The sequence below is a fragment of the Vulpes lagopus genome, chromosome 10 (genome assembly GCF_018345385.1).
Source record: "Vulpes lagopus strain Blue_001 chromosome 10, ASM1834538v1, whole genome shotgun sequence".
Classification (NCBI taxonomy): Eukaryota; Metazoa; Chordata; class Mammalia; order Carnivora; family Canidae; genus Vulpes; species Vulpes lagopus.
In genome coordinates this window covers 1083249-1107518 of record NC_054833.1, presented here as the reverse complement: position 1 = coordinate 1107518, position 24270 = coordinate 1083249, and the positions used below count along the sequence as shown (strand labels likewise).

General features: G+C 46.9%; 7 protein-coding genes and 1 pseudogene across 7 annotated transcripts in view; 3 read left to right on the top strand and 5 right to left on the bottom strand.

The window, feature by feature from the left end:
* Window positions 1-24270, bottom strand: part of LOC121499865 — an 86003-nt pseudogene that overhangs the window by 9783 nt on the left and 51950 nt on the right.
* LOC121500111 (histone H2B type 1-C/E/F/G/I) lies at window positions 118-498 on the bottom strand. The gene has a single exon (XM_041771572.1). The coding sequence runs from the start codon at window positions 496-498 to the stop codon at window positions 118-120; it is 381 nt and encodes a 126-aa protein (XP_041627506.1).
* Window positions 825-1218, top strand: LOC121500103 (histone H2A type 1-E). Its single transcript, XM_041771562.1, has one exon. It carries the CDS (start codon window positions 826-828, stop codon window positions 1216-1218), a length of 393 nt encoding a protein of 130 aa, XP_041627496.1. The 5' UTR covers window position 825.
* On the top strand, window positions 2856-3328 carry LOC121500097 (histone H3.1). Its single transcript, XM_041771555.1, has one exon. The coding sequence runs from the start codon at window positions 2856-2858 to the stop codon at window positions 3264-3266; it is 411 nt and encodes a 136-aa protein (XP_041627489.1). The 3' UTR covers window positions 3267-3328.
* LOC121500106 (histone H2A type 1-E-like) lies at window positions 6207-6608 on the bottom strand. Its single transcript, XM_041771565.1, has one exon. It carries the CDS (start codon window positions 6606-6608, stop codon window positions 6222-6224), a length of 387 nt encoding a protein of 128 aa, XP_041627499.1. The 3' UTR covers window positions 6207-6221.
* Window positions 6714-7610, top strand: LOC121500090 (histone H2B type 1-K-like). Its single transcript, XM_041771546.1, has one exon. The coding sequence runs from the start codon at window positions 6741-6743 to the stop codon at window positions 7287-7289; it is 549 nt and encodes a 182-aa protein (XP_041627480.1). The 5' UTR covers window positions 6714-6740; the 3' UTR covers window positions 7290-7610.
* Window positions 14288-24270, bottom strand: part of LOC121500126 — a 30427-nt gene continuing 20444 nt past the window's right edge. The window contains 1 exon segment of the mRNA XM_041771591.1: window positions 14288-14974. Within this exon segment, the coding sequence (XP_041627525.1) occupies window positions 14653-14974 (322 nt within the window). The 3' untranslated portion in view covers window positions 14288-14652.
* LOC121500093 (histone H2A type 1-H-like) lies at window positions 22412-24163 on the bottom strand. Its single transcript, XM_041771549.1, has 2 exons — window positions 23736-24163; window positions 22412-22548 (listed from the first exon to the last, which is right to left on the bottom strand). Exons 1-2 carry the CDS (start codon window positions 24118-24120, stop codon window positions 22427-22429), a joined length of 507 nt encoding a protein of 168 aa, XP_041627483.1. The 5' UTR covers window positions 24121-24163; the 3' UTR covers window positions 22412-22426.

The window sequence follows — 24270 nt, the reverse complement described above, 5'->3', positions numbered from 1 at the left end:
GCGGGACGCCGTAACCTACTCTTACACTTTTTAAAAAGCAAAGCGAAACACCTCTTTCTTAACAAGTTAAGTGGCTCTGAAAAGAGCCTTTGGATTTGATAGCGGCTTGGAGAGCGCTCACTTGGAGCTGGTGTACTTGGTGACGGCCTTGGTGCCCTCGGACACGGCGTGCTTGGCCAGCTCCCCGGGCAGCAGCAGGCGCACGGCCGTCTGGATCTCCCTGGACGTGATGGTCGAGCGCTTGTTGTAATGCGCCAGGCGCGACGCCTCGCCCGCGATGCGCTCGAAGATGTCGTTGACGAACGAGTTCATGATGCCCATGGCCTTGGACGAGATGCCCGTGTCGGGGTGCACCTGCTTCAGCACCTTGTACACGTACACCGAGTAGCTCTCCTTGCGGCTGCGCTTGCGCTTCTTGCCGTCCTTCTTCTGCGCCTTGGTCACCGCCTTCTTGGAGCCCTTCTTCGGGGCCGGCGCGGACTTGGCGGGCTCGGGCATGATGGAGACAAGACAGACGTTCCTTAAAGTAGAGAAAAAAAGTGTAGTGTGAGCAAAGTGCCGCTGGTCCCATTCATATAGAACCTCTCATGCAAATTAGGCGTAAGTTAAAGTCCTGTGTCTGATTGGTGACTATTCAAACCAACGTCAGAAATTAGTTCTGCCCAATCAAAACGGGAGAATCCGGAAGTTGCATTTCCATTGGTTAAGATAAAGCCGCAACCGTAACCAATGCAAAACCTTCTTTTTCGCGCCCAACAGGGGCTATAAAAGGTGCTGGACTCGGCTTTTGCTTTTGCAACCACTTGCCTTGTGTTTAAGTTCCTGATGTCGGGACGCGGGAAGCAGGGCGGCAAGGCTCGCGCCAAGGCCAAGACGCGCTCGTCGCGGGCCGGGCTCCAGTTCCCGGTGGGCCGCGTCCACCGCCTGCTCCGCAAGGGCAACTACGCGGAGCGGGTCGGGGCGGGCGCGCCGGTGTACCTGGCGGCCGTGCTGGAGTACCTGACGGCCGAGATCCTGGAGCTGGCGGGCAACGCGGCCCGCGACAACAAGAAGACGCGCATCATCCCGCGCCACCTGCAGCTGGCCATCCGCAACGACGAGGAGCTCAACAAGCTGCTGGGCCGCGTGACCATCGCGCAGGGCGGCGTCCTGCCCAACATCCAGGCCGTGCTGCTGCCCAAGAAGACCGAGAGCCACCACAAGGCCAAGGGAAAGTAGATCTCTGGATTAATTTGCCCCGCAGAACTTCTAGTCAAACCAAAGGCTCTTTTAAGAGCCACCTAAGGCTTTCTGTAAAGAGCTGAACACTTAGGAGATTCCTAAGGATCAAGCATCGCTTTTTGTCAATCTCCCAGCTTGGGTTAGGGGAGGGCAATTTGATGAAATTTACCTTGTAAGGCCTACAGTTTTCAAAATCCTTGATGGTCATTTAAACTTAGTGTAGAGTATTCCAAAAGCTTGTCTTGGTTAGTCAGAACTAGGTAAACGGATTATATGCAGGATCTTGTGTGAACTCTTTGATACTGGTGTCCTTTTTCAGCTTCATAAAGAGAAGTTCTGGTGATGGATTTCTTTTGAGGGCAAACAGTTTCAAAACTTTGTTTTCTAGTTCTAGTTCTAATTGAAGACCCGAACATACAGAGATTAGCCCAAAACCTCCATTCCAAGCCAAAGCTATTTTTAGAGACTTTAGTGATTTCTGAGAAAGACCTAATCTGGCCTGTTTTCACATTGCTAAATTGAAGTTTTTAATCATCCTTATTTGAGATGTCAACAGGTACCTAAAGAAACCATGATCATTCTTCCTTTAAAACTGTCTTTCTTGGTCTTTCTATTGTGACTTAAAGGTTTCGATGATGCATGAATGGATTTAGATTCTCTTTAATCGCCTGCCGTGGTGACTTCTAGTTCAGGGGCATCAGATACGTCATGCCATGCAAGGAACCTACAGTTTTGGCAGTTGCTAATGAGAAGTATTGGAGTGCCTTAGTTTAGCCCTATATAGGTTCCTGGTGGTACGCAATTAGATTCTTCAAGACAAAGGAATTACAAGTAATTCTGTTAAATTACAGATATATAATGCTTCGTACCTATGGCAGAGCCAGTCCCTACGTTCCCAAATTAATAAAAAAAAGACAGTAGGTTTCTATTAGCATTCTGAATTTCCAGGAGAGCAGAAAATTAAAGTATACTACCATAGGATTGGTTTACATCACCTGAAAAATAAGTTCATGTAAGTACGTTTCTCTGAGGTTACTAGCCTTTGGATTGTTCACATACAAAATAGATTTTCTTACGGAAAAATAAATACAAATCTTTAAGTGTTCAAAGGTTAACAAATTGAGGGAAGAGGGTATAGAGTTGAGCTGTCCTGTGTGGTAGCCACTAGCCAATTGTGGCTAGTAATCACTGTCCGTGGGACTAGTTTGATTCAAGAAGCGCCAAACATGTAAAATACGCGCTGGATTCCGCAGAGTTCGTATAAAATAAAAAGGAATGTAAAATATCTAACAATTGTTGACCACATGTCAAAATGAGTATTTTGGCTGTATTGGGTTAAAGCATTACTTAAAATAATTTCTCCTCGTTTTACTTTGTTCTAATGTGGATCCTAAAAAATTTATTCTTAGGTAGCTCGAATTTATTTCTACTGGAAATCTCCTAATATAAAGCAGACAGGAAAAATATATTGAGGTCACCGGCGAGTGTTATCAGGGCATTTGAGGCACCCTAAAAATTTCGAGCCCTTAACCAATCCGGTTACTGGTTTTATAGCCTTTTGTCCAATCAGCGTCTGACTCTCACTATAAATACCATGACTGGCTCTCTTCTAACCTGCACGGAGTACCCAGGCTATGGCTCGCACGAAGCAGACGGCGCGCAAGTCGACGGGCGGCAAGGCCCCGCGCAAGCAGCTGGCCACCAAGGCGGCCCGCAAGAGCGCGCCGGCCACCGGCGGCGTCAAGAAGCCGCACCGCTACCGGCCCGGCACGGTGGCCCTGCGCGAGATCCGGCGCTACCAGAAGTCCACGGAGCTGCTGATCCGCAAGCTGCCGTTCCAGCGCCTGGTGCGCGAGATCGCGCAGGACTTCAAGACCGACCTGCGCTTCCAGAGCTCGGCCGTCATGGCGCTGCAGGAGGCGTGCGAGGCCTACCTGGTGGGGCTCTTCGAGGACACCAACCTGTGCGCCATCCACGCCAAGCGCGTCACCATCATGCCCAAGGACATCCAGCTGGCGCGCCGCATACGCGGGGAGAGGGCCTGAGCCGTGAGATCGCCCACTCCTTTCCAAAGGCTCTTTTCAGAGCCGCCACATGCACGATGAAAAGGCCTGTTTCTCTGTGATCCGTGGTGCAGCAATTTCCTCTGACAGGCCCCAGGTTGGCATTTTAATCTTGTTTGATAAGTGTTGTGAAATTACTTCTAAGTGTTTTCCTTGGTCTTAGCAGGTTCTTGCTCCAGTTTTATAATCTTAGTCCACTTTACCTGTCCCCTGTCTTGTCCTGTTTGCTCTACTCTATCCCACAGAACGGTAGAGAAGACTGCCTGTAAATCCTGTCTCCCTCTTAGGAGGCAGGTGGGAATTTAGAAATTACATTGTGCTTTAGAAATAGGAAAGAAAGATCACGGCTGCTAACTGTTAAACCATTGACCATGACACTAGTTGCCTTTATGTAAGTGACTTAATGGTAAATAGGACCTGTGATTGCCACATCCAGAAGTTAGGATGATGCTAATATTTTGCAGATTAAAAGTGTCCTATAGCCTACTAGCAAAAAGTATTGTGTCCTCTGTAATCTGCCTTAATCTCGAGCAGGTGGAATAAATTTGGATGGAAGCCGTGCCCTCCACTCCCTAGCACATACTTGGTGGCTGTGGTAATCCAATCCAAGGCCAATTTCTAAGCAGCTTGGTATTGAGAATAAGCAATCTTCCTTCTGAGCTGATAAAGCTAGAGTCCCACAAAAGTAGTCCCAGTTCCCACTGATCAATAAAGTCTTGCTGGCTGGGCAGAGGCCCATCTAGAGGTTTGCAGTAAACATAATTCTCCAAATTAGTCTTTCAATCTTGAATATATGAAGATTTATTTAGGAGCAGTGAGTAGTTCTAGTTAATGTGATTTTGGATACTCCAAGTCTCAAAACAATATGCTAAACTGACATCTTGTGGCCTTCAACCTAAACTCTGGCCTTTCAAGTTGCTTTCATCACACAGTACCAGGACTTGTTTTGCTATAGGGATGGCACAGATAATTTTGGCTTGTGCTAATGTATAGATGGTGGGGCCATCTGCTAATGTAAGGCTCACTGAAGTAGTGATGGCATTGATCAGTCTGAGATAGGCATTTAGAGTTTCCTGATGATATACAAGAATATCATGAATATGCACACTGAGTGCAGGAGATAAGTCTGGGATGAACATAAAGATTTGGGAGTCATTAGTATATGAATAATAATTAAAACCAAGGGACAGGCCTACAGATCCCTTCTGGCTCCCCATCCTGTCTTGCACTCTCTGCATCTCCACTTTATTGCCAGTATTAAACTGTCATTTGCTTGAACATATAAGCCATGAGACTGATGATGCTCATTCTCTGCTAACATTACCATCCTTCTAATTCCCAATTCCCTTGAACCCTCAGATCAGATGTTTCTGCTCACAGATCTCACTCCTCTATGCCCTCCTAATATCCTCTGCTTACTTCTCTTGCTACATTATGTTTCAATTATTTGCTTTTTTTGTGTGATTCTTCCCATTAGAGTTTCTTTTGGATAAGCAATGTCTTACTGCATGTCCTTAATGCATTGTACTTGAATATGAAATAAAAAATTGTAGAAATAGAAGTATATTACAATTTAATGAAAGAGGAAACAAGAAATAGTCTTTGTCCCTCCATTTCTTGAGATGGCAGTACTAGTAAGTGGAAGGAATATTCTTTCTGAGGAGCCCTAGAATATAAGGATCTTGCTTTGCCCATAAAGAAATGTGGACAACTACCAGGATCTTTTACCTCACTATTCTCAAAGCAGCTTTTGACTTTTCAAAGGTGTTCTTATTTTTGTTGTTGTTTCAAACTGTGAGTCTCCATAATCAAAACTTGGAATCAAGTTAATGGCATTCAGTATCATCCTTGTTACAGCCAAGCTTGTACTGCGATATTGGACATCTCATTTGGCAACGTGATGTCAGGCAGTAATGTGGATAATTAGATACTATAAATTATATTTGAACACTTTTAGTAAGCATGTCATTTCAAACAAATTATTCTCTAAAGGCAATTTTTTAAGATACATTTACTGTCTTCCAACTTGACAACCCTAATGGGTTTCTGGGTACCATTTATGGAAACCACTCCTGCATCCTCCCAAAGTTGCTTTGAGAGAACTGGTCACCCATAAGCAATCTACAACTAATTTCCAGATACGGACTTAGGTCAATTTATTGTTGTTGCATATTCAATATAAATGACTTTGAAATTATAGTCTATTTAGTTCACAAATGTCAATTTGCTGGCAAAGTATTCTAAATACTGTAGGGAAGGAAAACATGTTTTTCTTCTGCCCTTCTGGTACTCTTCTACCCTACCTGGTTTAAGGAATAAATTGACATGAGTCAGATTTAACAGGAAATGCACATTTTATCACATGGATAGGCCCACTGAAAATTTCAACCCCAAAGAAACGACCGAGGGAGTTTTTATACCTTAGACAAATTTGTGAGGACTTGACAGAATAAAGAAAACAGGTACTTACAAGCCCTGACTGATAAGGAAATTTAAGCAGAATTTGAGTGGAGACAGATTAGTTAAAAGTTAACAAGGTTTATTTCTATAACTCCCTAGCCTTTAGAGACCATTTCCCTCTGGTGACAAGGAGGTCTTTTTACCTTTTAGTATAGGGAGGGTATTTTTCATGTGGGCTTATTACTTCCCGCTTTCAGGGAAAAGGGTAAGGTCGGAGGGTCTTTACCCTGTTTCACAAGTAGGCTCACCTGCCAATAATCACTATGCCATTGAAGGAAACTAAAGGCAAAGGGAGACAGACCTTGGCTACAATAACTGAAGCGTGGCCAAGGGTTAAAGATGACCTAGAACTGGAAACTCTGCCCCAAATCATCCTTATCGGTACAATAGTCCAGTTAAAGCAAGTGTCATCTTTTTATGACTATAGAGATGGCTCTGAAAAGAGCCTTTGTTTTGCGACATTCCCTACTTTGCCCCTCATTTGGCCTTGTGGTGGCTCTCGGTCTTCTTGGGCAGCAGCACGGCCTGGATGTTGGGCAGGACGCCGCCCTGCGCGATGGTCACGCGGCCCAGCAGCTTGTTGAGCTCCTCGTCGTTGCGGATGGCCAGCTGCAGGTGGCGCGGGATGATGCGCGTCTTCTTGTTGTCGCGGGCCGCGTTGCCCGCCAGCTCCAGGATCTCGGCCGTCAGGTACTCCAGCACGGCCGCCAGGTACACCGGCGCGCCCGCCCCGACCCGCTCCGCGTAGTTGCCCTTGCGGAGCAGGCGGTGGACGCGGCCCACCGGGAACTGGAGCCCGGCCCGCGACGAGCGCGTCTTGGCCTTGGCGCGAGCCTTGCCGCCCTGCTTCCCGCGACCTGACATCTCCAACCGCCAATAGCGTTTGCCAAGTGTGGCTACAGTGCAAGTGAGTTCAGAAAAGTGCGTTTTATAGCTCCTCCTGGGCGCGAAAATGACGCTATGCAATTGGCTAATATTTCATTTCAATTTTGACCAATGGAAACGCAACTCCGTAGAGTGACCATCTTGATTGGGTCAAACTGTGACGTGATGTCACCCAAGGTAATCTCCAATCACCAGCGACCCTCCCCGTCTCCTTTGCATAAGGCATTATTATTGAAGAGGTGCGTTGCCCTGGTTTACTTTGCTTTCCTGCGGGTCACCATGCCCGAGCCCGCCAAGTCCGCGCCGGCCCCGAAGAAGGGCTCCAAGAAGGCGGTGACCAAGGCGCAGAAGAAGGACGGCAAGAAGCGCAAGCGCAGCCGCAAGGAGAGCTACTCGGTGTACGTGTACAAGGTGCTGAAGCAGGTGCACCCCGACACGGGCATCTCGTCCAAGGCCATGGGCATCATGAACTCGTTCGTCAACGACATCTTCGAGCGCATCGCGGGCGAGGCGTCGCGCCTGGCGCATTACAACAAGCGCTCGACCATCACGTCCAGGGAGATCCAGACGGCCGTGCGCCTGCTGCTGCCCGGGGAGCTGGCCAAGCACGCCGTGTCCGAGGGCACCAAGGCCGTCACCAAGTACACCAGCGCCAAGTGAGCACGCCAGTGGCTGAAAGAACGGTCCTGACAGACCTAGACCTACGGCCAACCGGCTCTTTTTAGAGCCGTCCACGCTAACTAAGAAAGCTGTTCGCTGTTCGGATTCGGCCACAGTAGGAATGCACATTAATCTTTTGGATGTCCATAGCTATAGGTAAAGTGTAGCGTTCTAGTTAGCTTTGTGTATTACAGTCTAATTTCCAGTTGCGGGGATCCCTGGGTGGCTCAGCAGTTTAGCGCCTGTCTTCGGTCCAGGACGTGATCTGGGGTTCTGGGATCGGGTTCTGCATCAGGCTCACTGCATGGAGCCTGCTTCTCCTTCTCCCCGTGTCTCTGCTTCTCTCATGAATAAAAATCTTTTAAGTGATGTCCAGTTGGTTTTTAATACTATTTCATGTATTCATATCCATGCTAACAACACCTCGGATCTTTGGGCTGCAGAAATATTTGCAAGTCCTGAAACCACCGTTCTAACGGAGGAAGTCCTAGGCATCCTAGCTCTCCGCTTATCTCTGGGTGGGGTATCCACACGGGGCCCACCATCTCCCATTACGATTCTAAGCATTGTGAAAGGGGTATTAGCGATGTGACCAGTAAGATTTGAAAATTAAACCGGAGTTCTTTCTCATGGGCTGAGTGAAGAGTTGAAAATATTTCTTTTACTTCTCCGTCTCTTCAGTTCTCTTTAAAATCCTATTCCCAATAATGCACCATATCTTCATTGGCCAGCAAGTCTGCTGCCTCTGACAGGGAAAGCCAAAATTAAAGGCAGGTCTGGTATGGGTGCTGTGTTGCACTAGCTGCTGTAAATCCAGGAAGATCTACCATTATTACCTTTGCTTAAGAGTAAGGACTTGGCAGAGAGGATTGCAAGAACAAAATACATGTAGCCAGTGTACTTAAGGCTAACTTTGACATTTATGCAGTGCATCCACTATTCTTCAATCTTACATTTATTCTGCCAACTGGCCTTGAGTGCCTCTGCTAAGGAATGTATCTGCATTGGGAAAGTCCCAGCATTTTCAGAAGAAAGTTAAGAAAATACGGACTCTAAAAAGAAACTGGGAAGTGAATGAAATGGAGCCTACTGACTGATTAAGGTCTTGTAGCTGGGAGGGGAAGTCTGCTCCAGGCAGAGTGCCCTGGACTTAGAAATTCTTCAGCATGGCTAGAGCCTGGAATGGCTGGGGATGAATGTGGAAAGCTCAGTAGAAGGGGGGTAGCAAACCTTGCTATACTGAGGAGCTTTGTACACTTTGAAAAGATATAGAAAGTTTATCTACGAGACCACAGAATTTTAAAATCTTGTAAAATGTCTGATTCAGAATCCTTATTCTGGTGGCCCAGTTGAGAGCAGCCTGAAAGGAGGTGAGATCCAGGTGAAAAGGTTGGAAAGAGCAGCCAGGGGTGAGGGTCTGAACTAGGTGAGGCAGAGATCAGGAAGAGGAAGAGGGGAGGAGGGGATGTGAGGGGGGTTAAGGGGAAAGGGAGCAGAAAGGTTAGGCCTTGCTGCAGACTGACTCACAGGGGTGAAGGAGGCCAGGCTAGAGTGTCTGGCTTTCAGCTGTGCCAAGTCACTATTCAACAAAGTGGTTTCAGAAGGTGGGAGTGGGAGGAAAAGTGATTTGCCAGGTTCATTCTGACTTGTTGCCCCCATAATACAGCAGCTAGGCATATACTGAATATCTAAAGCTTAAAAGAGTTTGAGAAAACTGCAGAAGTGGGAAGTTCACAGGAACCTCCCCCACCCTGCTCAGCCCTTCCCTGAAAGCTGGAGATAAACCTATCCTGGGGAAGGGGCCAGCCCTGTACCATGAGGAGGGGAGGCCTTCTTATCACCAGAGACCAGGTATTTAAATGTAGGGTCACAGGAAAAAAAAAAAAAAAGAAAGAAAACCTTGCTGTTTCTTCGGTTTACTACCCAAGCTCAAACCACTTTGTCTTGTCACATCTTCACAAATGCATCTTTGTCTAAAAGACATGAAATCCCCCTGATTAGTTGCTCTGGGACTTCCTTCTCTCCTGAAGGCGTCCATATAACATGCAAAACTGATAAAATGTGTATGCTTTTTTTCCTATTACGGATATTAATTAATTAATATCTTCTGTCAGTTTAACTTGTAGGCAGAGATCCAAAGAAGGCAGAGAATGTTCCATTCCCTACAGTTCATCCAACAAATACTAATTGCCCCTCTGCTGCGAGCCAGGCCCAAGTTCAAACCAAGCGGATAGGACAGTGAAGAGTTTCAGAACAGAGCTCCCCAATCCTTGGGTGGCTCCGCAGGAGATCCGGGATATAGTCCCACATCAGGCTACCTACATGGGGTCTGCTTCTCCCTCTGCCTGTGTCTTTGCCTGTGTCTCTCTCTCTGTCTCAAATAAATAAATAAATAAATAAACAAACAAGGCTCCCCCAAATGCCACTGACATGTGGACAATTTTGAATTAATGTCACCTGAAAATACCATAGGTCAGAAGGAAATTCTGCCCTTCCCCTAACTGCTTGAAAGAATTTAGGTGATGGGTTGATAACAGAGAGGGAATTCTTATAAGATGGAACTTTTTCCTGTGAGATCTCAGCTCCTCAGGGCACATGTGCAATTGCTAAACATCTCTTCTCTCGCTATGAATTTCGCTTCTCTTTGTAGTCCCCTATCCCATTCCTTAGCTGGAGATAGCATAGAAACCTTCATTCTTTGACTGCCTTTAAGTATTATTTTTTAAAGGGCTTCTGAACTGACAAAATTAAATGTTTTTCTTCTATGAATCTGTCTCCTGTCACTTTAAGTAGCAGATCAGCCAGAGAATCTAGAAGGAAATGAAGGAAAATTTTCTAGCTCCTACAACATACAAAGATGTAGAACTCATTCTTTTAAATATGTCCATTTTCCTGCACTTAAAAAGTGCAATGCAGTTGTGAAAAAAATTCCAAAGGGGGTGCATTCTTTCTTTAAACCTGAAAGAAGAAGAAGAAAAAAAATAAACCTGAAAGAAGTTACAATATTTTGAAAGGGAGCAGAATAGAGCATTTCAACATATGCCTCTTTTTGTTGTTGCATCAGTGACAGTGAATGTATATGCACAACAGTTATTGCTGGCACAGGCGAATGTGGTAAGAATTCGGTGGAAAATGTAGTAATATTAATTAAATACCACAAAATCTACATCCTCTCTGACAAGGCATTTCAATTCTAGGTTATCCTCAGGAAATAACTTATGTACAGAACGCTCTTTTAAAATAGAAAACAATAGAAAGCACGTTTTGTTAAATACTAGAGATTTTGTTTAAAACGTATCATAGAAAATATTTACGATGGAGTATTACACAGGCATAAACAATCACTTTTTTTTTTCATGTTCTCTAATATAAATTTTCCAAAGATTCAACGGAGAATAGATTTCCTTTGGTAAAGGAAGCTGATTAAACTATAGAACAGAATAGAATTTTTAGAAATAGTTCTGTCAGGGAGCACAGATATCCTGTCCCTTTCTAAGTCTTTGTAACCAGACCAAGAATCACATTGGCATGAGACAGATTAACAGGAGAAAATCAAATTCAGTTGTACAGGCAATCCATACAGACATGAAATTTCAAAGACTGTCAAGCAAAATGTGAAGTATGTATGTCTTTCTGAGCTAAGGAGAAAGAGTCTGGGGCCTGGGACTTCAAAGGGAAGCAATGTAATTCACAGGAAGAGTAATTGTCTGGTACACAAATATTTGCGGGCACTCAGACAAACAGGCCTTGGTCCTCCCCATGGTCTGCACCTAGCTCAGAGCATAATAAATACAATTATCTGCTGTGATGACTCTCTTCCTTTTAGGCAGTTGTGGAGGGGGTAAAAACTTTTCCAGAATTTGCTGGATTTTAATACCTTCATGTCAAAGCGACCACTCTTAGGATGGCCTGCCCTCACCCCCTACACTTCCAACATCGTGTTAAAAGTGGTACATCTGGGCAGCCCAGATGGCTCAGCGGTTTCATGCTGCCTTCATCCCAGGGCGTTGTTCTGGAGAACCGGGACAGGCTCCCTGCATAGAATCTGCCTGCTTCTCCCTCTGCCTGAGTCTCTGCCTCTCTCTCTCTCTCTCTCTCTCTCTCTCTGTGTGTGTGTCTCTAATGAATAAATAAATAAAAATCTTTAAAAAAAAGTGATACATCTGTACGTCCGTACTTCAGTATGGAAAATAATTATTTTAAATATGTGGCTTGTTAAGGAATTGCTAGGTAATTGGTTAAGGTATACCGTAGTGAATTCTTAAGAAGGAATAACAGGTATTAAGAGCAACTTTTTTGTGTCCTTAGAGAAGGGGAATTGATTAAAATATAGCGTAAAGAAGTTCCGAGACACCATACATAGCATTGTGTGAATTTTCTTTGAAAAAATATGTGCATTTATCTGTTCACCAAAATATCAAATGTGAAAGGGCTTTTAGAGCTTGTTGGCGTTCAGCATAGGTTCCTTTGTAAAACTGGACACTGGAGAAACGTTTCTACCTCTGCTAATCTTGCAAGAGCTGTCCTAATGGAGAGTCTGCCTGATGCAGTTGGAAAAATGTTCAGACAATAATTCAGAAAGAATTGTCATAGAAAAAATGACAATTTTTAACTTTAATTATAATCTTCTCCATGAGCAAAATGAGACCTGGCTTGTCAAGTCAAGGAGGTCACTGGTCTATTAGCTCGAAGGGACAATTAATGGCCTATTACTTGTCTCCATCACTTACCCCAAAGAATAGAGAACTTTTAAAATTTAAAGTGAATAAAGATGTTTTGGTCTTTTGATCATAGTTGGCATTCATTAGGTGTTTATAACGGACAAATCATGAATGTGTCATTGGTGATTGCCAATAAAAACTCAGTTACAGGGACGCCTGGGTGGCTCAGCAGTTGAGCACCTGCCTTCAACCCAGGGCATGATCCTGGAGTCTCAGGATGGAGTCCTACATTGGGCTCCCTGCATGGAGCCTGCCTATGTCTAAGCCTCTCTCTGTGTCTCTCATGAATAAAAATAAAATCTTAAAAAAAAAAAAAAACAACAACTCAGTTACAGTTACAGTAACATTGTTCTGTTTAAGCAAATATAAGTATGTTCTATCCAACTTAAATAGTATGATTGTTACACATTTATATTAAAAGCATTTTATCTGATTGCAACAGGGATGAATATTTTTTATTTACTCTCTTTTTCCTATTGTGAGATATATAACACAACAGTTCTACAATTGTATATGGCTAATCACAAAGTATGTCTTTTCTCATGAAATGAGAAAGTATGAGTGGCCCAGTGGTCACTTGGAAAACTACAAAAGGAGTTTAGATGTAATACATTAAAGGTTTCGTTATTCAAAATTTAGGACCTGGATTTAGGAAAGATATTATCAAGAAGTTTTCAAAGTTTCATTAAATCAGGCTATGAATAGAAGTCATAGAAGTCTAAAGACAAGTACTAGAATATTAGCTATAAAAATTGCTATTTTTATAGCAATTTATAAATAATGTACAGAATACGTAGAGCTTTTTTAATTTTTTTTCTAAGAATTGACTTTTATCAAAATTATTCAAGAAATTAATGGAAAGCTACAAATGCCTAATTGACCCTCAGAACGTGTTGGGGAAATATAATTTTTAAAAAAGATCTCCCAACTCAGAAAATTGCTCCACAAAGGTACTAGAAACAGAAAAGTTTTATTATTGAATAAGCATTAAATCAGAATGTGATACATATCACGCAGTCTGCTACAGGAATAGCAGACAAAAAAGAAATCTCACTCTGTCGGAGAGCTAAGTGAACACAAAGCATTCAAAATACTGCAGGTTTTGCAATTTGGAGTTCTATGTTAGCTGAAGTTAGGCCCAGGTCTTCCCAGGAAAACAGGAGATTACCATCATTAAGAAAGGCACCACTGTATTTCAGAGATGCTTCTAGGGTCCTCGAGGACCCTACCAGCTCTGGTAGACGGGCTAGATGCACATTTAACATCTGACCTTACGAGGGTGAAATCTTGGTGAGGCAAGAAGGTGTTGAGTTTTTAACTTCAGCTTTAAAATGTATATAGGTCATCATTGCTTACTCTCTTTATATGCATTTGGGCAATGACTACTTCAATCTATGTATCTGCGTTAGCCAAGCTTCCTACCAACACCCAAGTCTTCACCTTTGATTTTGGGATCTTTCTCTAGTTTTTAAGATCTTCTCTGGGAGAATCCTAAAACTACTTTGAGTATCGGTCTGGATTTATGTCCTAATCTCGAGTTTGACTCCTTTTGTACTTTGCACTAAGGATCTCTTTTTAGTAGCTCTCCTGGGTTAGGAGCTGCCTTCATTCATGGTAACATTTTGTGTTGCAACCGTTTCCCTTATTTAGTTGAAATGCCCCCCCCCTTTTTTTTTTTTAATTTATTTATTCAGAGAGAGAGAGAGACTGAGAGGCAGAGACACAGGCAGAGGGAGAAGCGGGCTCCATACAGGGAGCCCGACGCGGGACCGGATCCTGGGTCCCCAGGATCAGACCCCGGGCTGCAGGCGGCGCTAAACCGCTGCGCCACCGGGGGTGCCCTGAAATGCCTTTTTATTGCATCCCACCCTCACCAGCTGTTCTGTAGGTATTGGCCAGCATCAAGTCTTCTACAGGCTTCCAGTCTCTGCTCCCAGTGGAAACCAGGTCCGAAGCCCGGGGCTAATCACATGCTTGGTCTCTTAGAAGACAAGCAAAGTATGGCTCGTCATGACTTGCTCTCCAGTTAAGCTCATTTAAACAGAGGACAGACGGCACCAGAATAGAGGTCACTAAATTGTGATTAAACTTTAAGGCGTCGTATACACTGAAATGTGCCTTCTCGCAAACTCAAGGCTGAGATGCCAGGGGCCTTTCCTCCTTCCAATGTCAGGCAAGATTAATATTGTATTAAAATTCCGCTTAAAGACCTATTTTTTAAGATTTTATTCATTCATGAGACACAGAGGCAGAGACACAGGCAGGGAAAAGCAGGCTCCATGCAGGGAGCCCGACATAGGACTCGATCGTGTATCTTCAGGATCATGCCCTGGGCTGAAGGCGGCGTTAAACCGCTGAGCCACCCGGGATGCCCCCGCTTCAAGATTTAAACGTCAAGTGTTAAAATACAGAAAACCTAATACAACTTCAAAAACAAACCAGGGCGAAACCATGGAAAATCGAGAACTAGCGCTTTCTCTAAGTAAGGACCGGTAAACACAAAGACGGAAACAGATACTTCAAAGCCAAAATCATTTTTCCACAAGGTAGAACTTGTGGAAAAAGCCAGCATCGCAACTCCTCAGGTGAAAGGATGGAGGCCCTGAAAAGGGCCTTTGATTTGTAGACAACGGATGCGGAGCTCAGCCGCCGAAGCCGTAGAGGGTGCGGCCCTGACGCTTGAGCGCGTAGACCACGTCCATGGCCGTGACCGTCTTGCGCTTGGCGTGCTCCGTGTAGGTGACGGCGTCCCGGATCACGTTCTCCAGGAACACCTTGAGCACCCCGCGGGTCTCCTCGTAGATGAGGCCCGAGATGCGCTTGACGCCGCCGCGCCGGGCCAGCCGCCGGATGGCGGGCTTGGTGATGCCCTGGATGTTGTCGCGCAGCACCTTGCGGTGGCGCTTGGCGCCGCCCTTGCCCAGCCCCTTCCCGCCCTTGCCGCGACCAGACATGGCCAAAGCGCTGCGTGCGACGACCTCACGGCGCTGGGCCTGCGCCTCCGCCGGGAGTAATTATAAGCAGGCGTCGGACCTCGTTGAGAACTGAAGGCGCGGGCGGGAAGCGGGGCTTCGGCCCCTCCTCGGGCTCCGCCTCCTCAGGCTCCGCCCCCTCGGGCCGCGCTCCCGGGACCGTCACGTGAGAGACGGAGCAGGGCGCTCGCCGCCGAGCTCGGCGGGTTCCGCACCCCAGGGCTGTTCGCATCTGCAGCCTCCCCTTCTTACTTAGCAGAATGTGATTAGGGGCTTCCAGTTTCCAACACAGTCCTGCACTTCCTCGTCCCCATTGGAGTAATTGTTAGCTGGGAAGGGTACCCCCAGATGCCACCCCAAAATAAGACCTGGCGTCGCAAAATGGGCCACTTGGGTAGGAAGGGGAGCAGAACATGACACCCCAAAATAGGGATCTTTGGCATAGACTGTTTTCGAGCAAATTTTTTTTTAAGATTTTATTTATTTATTAAAGACACAGGGAATGAGAGAGAGGCAGAGACACAGGCAGAGGGAGAAGCAGGCTCCATGCAGGGAGCCCAACATGGGACTTGACCCTGGTCTCCAGGATCTTCAGCCATGGGCTGAAGGCAGCACTAAACCGCTGAGCCACCCGGGCTGCCCCTCATAAGGCAATCTTATCCCGACCCCCAGGATCCTGTAAGTCTGCTTTAACCTATACAAATTCCTTTAGAAATCTGCTTTATCTCTAAATCCCCCAAGATACATATTAGCAGTCATCCCCCTTGCGTATGACCCACTGATGCACATCTGAAGGGTCTCATGACTCAGGTTTTATTAGATGGTAATAAATGATCCTTTCCGAACAACAGCTAGCCCCCTCAAGGTCCTGGGAACCTTGCTTCCAAAATTCCTGAGAGACTTGCGCTCTCCCTGACCCCCTCCCAACTTGAAAGTATACCATGGGCCACTGTTCCTGACCCCAGGGGAGTTCATTCTGCCCCTGGGTCCTGTCCCCGTGCTTTCATAAAACTGCCTTTTTTGCACCAAAGACATCTCAAGAATTCTTTCTTGGCTGTTGGCTTGAACCCTAACATCTTTTCCTACATTAATAGTGTTTCAGGATTTTTTCTGATCTCAGCTGTCTGGTGTCCACAGACCCCGGTCATGTGTCTTGAAGGAATGAAGAGGGAGACCAGACACAGTGGGAAGCAGCAAAGCAAAGTTTTATTAAGAGGCTAGAATCAGCTCTCCACACAGAGGGTGGATCCAAGAAGAATACCGACACACACACACACACACACACACACACACACACGCACACCCCACCCCCAGCAATGAGAGGAGATTGCCTTTTGTGCAGCTTAACAGGGATTCTTTCAGTGGGGACCCTGAAGGATTTCTGTGTCTTTGATAGGGACAGTATTCCAGTGAGGCTACCTCCCCAAGCCCAGCCTTCTTGGGTTTTTTTTCTCTGTGGTTTTTCCAGGAGGCCAAACAGCTGCGATATAGATCTTATCCTTGGGGCCGCTGGTCCTTACTGTAGTCCTCTCTGCCTGCCCCTGCCCTGTTCCCACTCCCATCAGGTAGCTCCCCACTGCCCTTCCAGGGGTCTATGACTGCTTCCTGCTGGGGAGGCGCAGCGCTTCCTCAGCACTGTGTCCAGAGGTCCCTATCATAGGTAGGGGCTGTCTCCATCTGTGGCTGCATAGACAGTACTGTCTGTTGCCTGATGGACTCTAAATGAGAAAAGAAAAATAAATCAGATGTGGGGATTTAGAACATAAGATCCAAAAAGCAGGAGGAAGATGACTAAGGTGAAATGGCCATCACCAGCATCAGAGTTGGCACTAACGGGCGCCCACCATGAGGAGAGATCCTCTATTTGGGCCACCAGGTTACCTGAGGAATTTAAATGAGTGACCATCTAACCTGTGTTGTTAATATAAAAGCAGCATTCTTCCCGGAGGAATGTACAGGTGCCCCCTGCCTGGGAGGTCAGGAGGTCAGGAGGTCCAGGGCTCAGTGGTTTTGGAAGGTCATGCCTGCCAAGCAGTTTACTTGCTGCCTGAGTACTGGGGCTCCCTACACCCACATTTTGGATTATTTTATGACATATGGCCCGAGGTGGGAGCAGGGGCATAGTCTTGACTGGAGCTAAGTAGGCCCCTGGGATGAAAGAGGGAAGGTTGGTTGTCTTGGAGCTGGGGGCAAAGCCCCCGAAGAGCTTCACTGAGACTTTGCCAGAGGGATGACACAATTTACCAAATCAAAGACTCCCTTATCTACCAGCAGCTCATTTAATTACAAAGATGGGTCTCCCATAAGAGACCTCAGAGGGGCTGGAGCCCCTTTCTGCAGGAGTGTTTCTAATCTGGAGTGAGGCAATAGGGAGAGAGACACCCAATTCTGACTTGTTTCTTGTGCTAGGTGTCTTCTTTCTTTCTTTCTTTCTTTCTTTCTTTCTTTCTTTCTTTCTTTCTTTCTTTCTTTCTTTCTTTCTTTCTAGATTTTATTTATTTATTCATGAGAGACACACAGAGGCAGAGACACAGGCAGAGGGAGAAGCAGGCTCCATGCAGGGAGCCTGATACAGGACTCGATCCCTGGACCCCGGGATCACGACCTGAGTCAATGGTAGAACCTCAACCGAGCCACCCAGGTGCCCCTCTTGTGCTGGCTTTCTGAGGTGTTGTTTAATAACCTCATTAGTGCTTTCTACATTTTCCAAGGATCGGGGTATCCAGCATAGTATGAGTGACAGTGAATTCCCAAAACCTTGGATACTCTACTACCTGGGACTTAAAGGAGGAGTCCTTATCACTTTGACCAAGGAAGTCCAAAGGGGGGATGATTTCATTCGTCAGAGTCTTTACCACCTGAGGTCTCTGTGGTTCTGCGGGGAAGGCCTCCACCCAGTGTGTGACAGCATCTACCCAAACCAGGAGGCATTTGTATCCTTGCGCTCTAAGGCATATGTGTGAAATCCATTCACCAATCTCCCTCAGAGTAGCTCCCCACTCACTGTATGCCTTGGGATTTGTGGATGACAGAACGGGTTATTTATTTATTTAGTTAGTTAGTTTTGGCAGACTTCACAAATCTTTAAAATGTGTTTAATGGTTTTATTCAGGTTTTCTCCTGTAAAAAACTTGTGGTCTCTGCAAGGTTTTATCCTGTCCCAGATGGAAGGTTTGATATAGGGTTTTTCCAAAGCTTTCCATTGATTAGCGGTGGGTAGCTGAGCCTACCATCCTCCGCTGGAGCAGCCTGTAGGCCAAGGGGTACCATCTCCTTCTGAGGCCCGTTGCTTTTTCTCCATGGAGTGGCAAGGTTTTTCCTGGGTTCTGAAGCCATGCCAAATTAGCGAGGCAACGACAGGGGCAGCTGAGGACCTGGAGACAGATTTTGCTGCAGCATCAGACAACCTATTCCCTTCCAATACCTCACCTGTTCCTCTTTGGTGCCCCTTGCAGTGTCTCACTGCTACCTCTCCTGGTGAGGTACGGCCTGTAGGAACCAGCTGATTTCTTGATTTTATTTAAGGGGGAAACCAGAGGCAGCTAAGAAATGCCTCTCTTTCCAGATAGTGTCATGGCATGCAAAACCAGGAAGGAGTATTTGGAGTCAGTTTAGATGTTTACCCTTGTGTTTCTACTGCACTCCAAAGCTGTGTTGAGGGCTGTTAGTTTAGTCAGTTGGGCATTTGATCCAGATAAGAAGGGATTGCTTTGTACTGTTTTGCGTAAAGTGGCAAAGCAACCATGGAGTACCTAGCCTTTCAGGTGCCGTGCTCAACAAATTACCTTCTGTTGGTGAATAGGGTCCACTCTGGATAGGGTCTACAGTGGGATTTCCTGGAGGTTCTCACGAGCAGCATAGGTTAGAGCTACAATTTGTTGAGTCGTGTGCTGGCTCTGTACCCTCCTCCCGATGGTGGAGTTTGAAGTGGAGCAAGTTTTTATTTGCATGAGTGAACCTTCCAGTAAGAGTGCCTGTACTGCAGAAGGCGGCTCTCCGTGAGCCAGTGGTCACTATCAGTTAATAGGACACCTTGAATATTATGGGGGATGTATACAGTAAGATCCTGTCCCAAAGTCAACTTTGTAGCCTTGGGATTAAAAGAGCAGAGGTGGCCACAAGCCACCAGGTCGAGCTTTTTGCTGGCTGTGCAGTCAGCTCCTAGCCTGGGTTAGAATGCCCAAGACCATTCCCTTCTTTTCAGTCACATCTAAATTGTAAGATCTCTCTGTAGGAAGGCTCGGGGACACTGAGCAATGCAGCTATGAGTTTTTTTCCAAAACCCTTTCTGACTCTGGGCTCCATATTAATAAGCAGTTTCCAGCTGCTTGCATGTTCTTGATCAGCTGGTAAAGAGGTCATGCTATTTCCCCATATCCTGGTATCCATAAGTGATAATACCCGGTTATGCCCCCAAAACCTTTCAACTGCTTAAGGGTTTGGGGAGAGAGGCAATGGGCCATATCCTATCCTCTCCTGGTCTCCTTGTTCCCTCTGAAGGAACTAGACCCAGATATTAGACAGATGTCTCACATAATTGATCCTCAGGTTGAGAGACCTTATACCCCCTTGTATCCAGAAAATGTAGAGTTTTTGGGTGTCAGCTTGTATGATCAGCTCAGAAGGGAGCACATAGCAGGAGACTACCCCCATATTGTCTGCAACTGAAAATTCTGAGATGTCAGAACAGGGCCTGTCCACATAAATGCAGACTATCCCGGAATCCTTGAAGTAAAACTGTCCATGTTAACTGGGTGGTTGGATTCATGGAGTCCTCAAATGTAAACAGAAACAGAGTCCACATAAAGGGGAATACAAAAGAAGGCATATTTTAAGCCTAGGACTACAAGCCAGCTTTTACCTGAGGGAATTTGAGCCGAGGGTGCAAGGGTTGGGGACTGCACGATGAATGGGGATCACAGCCTCATTCATAATGCAGAGCTCTTGTACCAATCTCGCTCCCCATTGCATTTTTGTACCACCCCCCCCCCAAAACTGGGGTGTTACATGGGCTGCTGCATTCTTTTAAGAGGCCCTGCTGCTTTAGATTATTTTTAATTTTTATCAGGCCCTCCTTTGCTTCTGGTCTTAGTGGGCAGTGTTTCTGACAGGGGAAGATTGTCGGGTCTTTAGGGTGTATGTGAACAGGCACCTCAGTTAAGGCTGGACCCAATTCTCCCTGAATTGCCCACACCTGGAGATTAACATCAGTCTATGTTAAGGGGAGGCAGTGGCTAGTGTGTCCAGGGGCCATTAATATGGGAGTTCCCAATATCTCTTACTAAGAGGTGTGAAGCTCTCAGGCATTATTCAGAAGGAGTGAGAGAAAATTACCTCTCCTCAGGTGCATCCCAGCAGGAGAGAAAAAAAAAAATCTGGTTATGGGCTGTCCAGTGATGCCCTTACCAACAATGCTGAGTGGAGAGAGTTGTCCCAGGGCAGAGAGTAGGACAGAAAAGGTGAAACAAAATTGACTGGCTTTTCCTCTATCTCTAGAATTACCTGAGGCTCTGGGTTCACAATGGCAAGTTATTCTGGGGGAGCCACCGGGAAGATCCCTGGGTTCCATCAGACCCTGTCAGGGGTGCTGGTTGTCTGAGCCTCATAGATTGAGATCCTCGAGGGTATTCAGATTTCCAGGGCCCTGGATGGCCACAGAGGTGGCATCCGGTACCAGTGTCTCCGGGGACTGCGTTGGTAATGGCTCATAAGGGCGCAGTGAGGGCCTGTACTACTTTCTTAGCCTCTTTCTTGTTCCTTACTCCACTCTGGGCCCTAGTTGTTAGACACCCAGTTAGCAGCTCAAAGAGCTCTTCGAGGTCCCTTCAGGGCCACAGCCAACTTTTGCAGCTTTTTCTGAATATCTGGGGCTGATTGGGTCACAAATTTGTCTTTGAAAAAAATCTTAGCCTCAGAAGAATGGGGGGAGATAGATTCTATCAACCTCCTTAAGAAGGCTGTCAGGTTTTTCTCTTGAGTTTGGGTAACAATAGACAGCTTGGCATAATTTAGAGGTTTAACCTTTGACCTCTTAAATTTGTCTAGGCCACAGGCCTGGAAGTGACCAACGTACCAATTTCTGAGGGGATCGTCAGGGTCTCAACTGGGTTCTTAGGCAGGACAACTTGGGCTCCAGTTGGTAACTGGAAGTCCCTCAGGGGCCCACCTGTGTCCTGATGATTAATTAGCTGTTCGTCCCCAAATCTGTCAGCAGTGGCCAGGACTCTACGCCTCTCTGCCTGAGAGAGAGCTTGATTTCACAGGAGCATTACATCCTTCCAGGTTAATTCAAACACATAAGTGAGATTTTGGAAGGCTTCTATAAATTTATCTGGGTTTTTGGAAAATTTCCCAAGGTCCCCTTTGTCTCTGGGCTTGGAACAAAAAGGACACCTGCTCCTGGGGCAGGGCACACTTCCCCTTGGTCCTCTTCCAGGTACTACATTTTCTTGCAAGAGAGAGAGCCCCCAAGCATCAGTACGGGGTTCAGGACAGGTCAGGGGACCTGATCTTAAATCTGGATCAAGTGATTGAGACCTTAGGGAAGACTGAGCTGGGGTGGAAAATCCTCTGCAGACTCCATATGCTTGTCTCCCTTTGGAGTGGGGGTGGTATCCTCTGTTCCTTTACCCCCAGGGTCCAGCCATGAGAGAGAGCAGCCAGCAGGCTTCGCCAATACTGCTTTGCTGACACATGCCCTTATTTTCCTTTAAGGCCCAGAAACATTGTCCAGAGGGCACTTCTCCCCATTTTCCCTCACGTTTGCCAAACAAGTGCAATTTTAGAAGGGTATTATAATCAATACTTCCCTCAGGCCGCCATGTCCCCTCCTCCAATTTCTATTGTGCCATGCCTTGGAACAAAAGAGAATAAGTTGCCTTTTGTTTCAGGTTTGCAGGTCAAACTGTTCCAGTTATCCAGGAAGCATCCCAAGGAGTACTGGTTTTGGTCAGGGACTTGCAAATGCCCATCTACAGCAGAGAGGAGAAGGCATCCCTTGCCTCAGCTCCTCATGGCTAATCAGGAGGACTTCTTCCTGATGCAATGTCCTGGCTGTCCATGCAACTAGCAGCCCGGGCTGCGGTTGCTTCTGCCCAGGCTTGACCCTACTCCAGGAAGTGACCCCACTTTTCCTGACTCTTATTACCTCTGGGTTTCCCAGCCACAGGATTCAAAGGATACTGGCTGTGACCCAGGAAGACTCCATTAGTGGTGGATGGATGTGCCAGACTTCTGGCCTGTTGAGAGTTGGCATGACAGGCACAAGACCATTGTTCTGTTTGACAAACCCATTTTAAGAGGTTAACAAAGGCCAATTTCTGGAAGGACAGAGCAGGCCACAAGGGAAGGGATAAACTGCCAGGGTGGATACCTATTGCCCTTCCCTTGTCAGCAATACCTACCCCGATGCATTCCAGCCAGACCGGGGTCCATTTTAGGATGGTCATAGTTGAGCAAAGGGGCGGGCTCCTTGCCAAGTGTAACAAAATGGTCCCATGTATTCTGACGGTAGTCCCTCATGGATGTCAAGCAAGCTTGATCCATAAGGTGCAGGGATATAGCATTCTGTCACACAAAAAGAGCAAACATGTTTAGTGGCTGGAAGGCAGCAGGTCAACACTGCCAGCGCGACCCCAGTGAGGGGTGTGTGTGTGTGTGTGGGGTGCTATTTCTAACATGTTCTGGGCCTGATCCCCGGGGACGCCACCTGCCCTGCCCTCCTAGTCAGCCTAGATGCTCTCTCTACCTGATCGGGTAACAGGTGAAGGAGTAGGACTCAGATGCCACCAGACAGGAAGGCAGAGGCAGAAAGCCATTCCTCACCATATCAGGGTACTGGGAGTGAACTGGGAGTGAACTGGGCATACGATCTCTTGGGGGCCTTTCCTAGCTTTGTGTATCCCTTCCCTTAGAGAAGGGGTCAGTGGGAACCTATCACCAAAGACTTGAGAGGAGCAGCCTCGCTATTCCGCTGAGTGCCCATCATGTTGAGGACTGTAACAGAGGGAGGGACTTGCTGCCCACTACTCAGATGTCCATGGTGACCACCAGAGATCCCAGAGGAGCCCCCAAGAAAATGGTTCAGAATTTTTTAATCTCAGTTTTCTGGTGCCCGCCATCTGTGGTCACACCGCGAGGAGGAATGAAGAGGCAGACCAAAGACTGGAAGGCAGCAAAGCAAACTTTTAAGAGGATAGAATCAGCTCTCCACACAGAGAGGCGGATGCGAGAATACCCTCCCACTGCTCAGCAATTAGATTCCCTTTTGTGCAGTTTAGGCTGTGGCTGTTGCAGCACAGATCCTACAGGATTTCTTCCTATCTGTCTGATAGGCTGGAAGTTCCCAGCCCAGCTTCCTTGGGCTGTTATTTCTGAGAGGCCACCAAGAGTGCTAGGGATCTAACTAACCCTCAGGCCTCAGGTCTTGCTGTAGCCCAGTAACAGGACGCCAAGTCTGTGTCCCAGACAGACATTTGAACCTGCAGAGAAATCAAGAATACCCAAATTTTGCTCACATGGGTTCAGTAAAGCAAGTTTTTTTTCTTCCAAAGACTTCAGTTTAGGGACTCTCGGGTCAAGTGACAGATTCACAAATACCTTAGGCAACCGCTTTTCTTTTTTTGCGGGTCAGTATTTAAACCTTGCTATGCCAACAATGGCTTAAAGGCACAGCTCTTTTGGTTCATTAAGTGAGTGGCTCTGAAAAGAGCCTTTTGGCTTGGGCAGGTGGAAACTCTGCCAGATCTACTTGCCCTTGGCCTTGTGGTGGCTCTCGGTCTTCTTGGGCAGCAGCACGGCCTGGATGTTGGGCAGGACGCCGCCCTGCGCGATGGTCACGCGGCCCAGCAGCTTGTTGAGCTCCTCGTCGTTGCGGATGGCCAGCTGCAGGTGGCGCGGGATGATGCGCGTCTTCTTGTTGTCGCGGGCCGCGTTGCCCGCCAGCTCCAGGATCTCGGCCGTCAGGTACTCCAGCACGGCCGCCAGGTACACCGGCGCGCCCGCCCCGACCCGCTCCGCGTAGTTGCCCTTGCGGAGCAGGCGGTGGACGCGGCCCACCGGGAACTGGAGCCCGGCCCGCGACGAGCGCGTCTTGGCCTTGGCGCGAGCCTTGCCGCCCTGCTTCCCGCGACCTGACATGACGGAGGAAAAGGGGCAAACCAGAATAGGGTGAGTTGAAGCAACCAGAGGTACCCTACTTATAGTCTCTAATGGGCACAAAAATGAAGCTGTGCCATTGGCTAAAATTACAGTTTCACCTAAACCAATGCAATTCTGGTTTTCAACTAC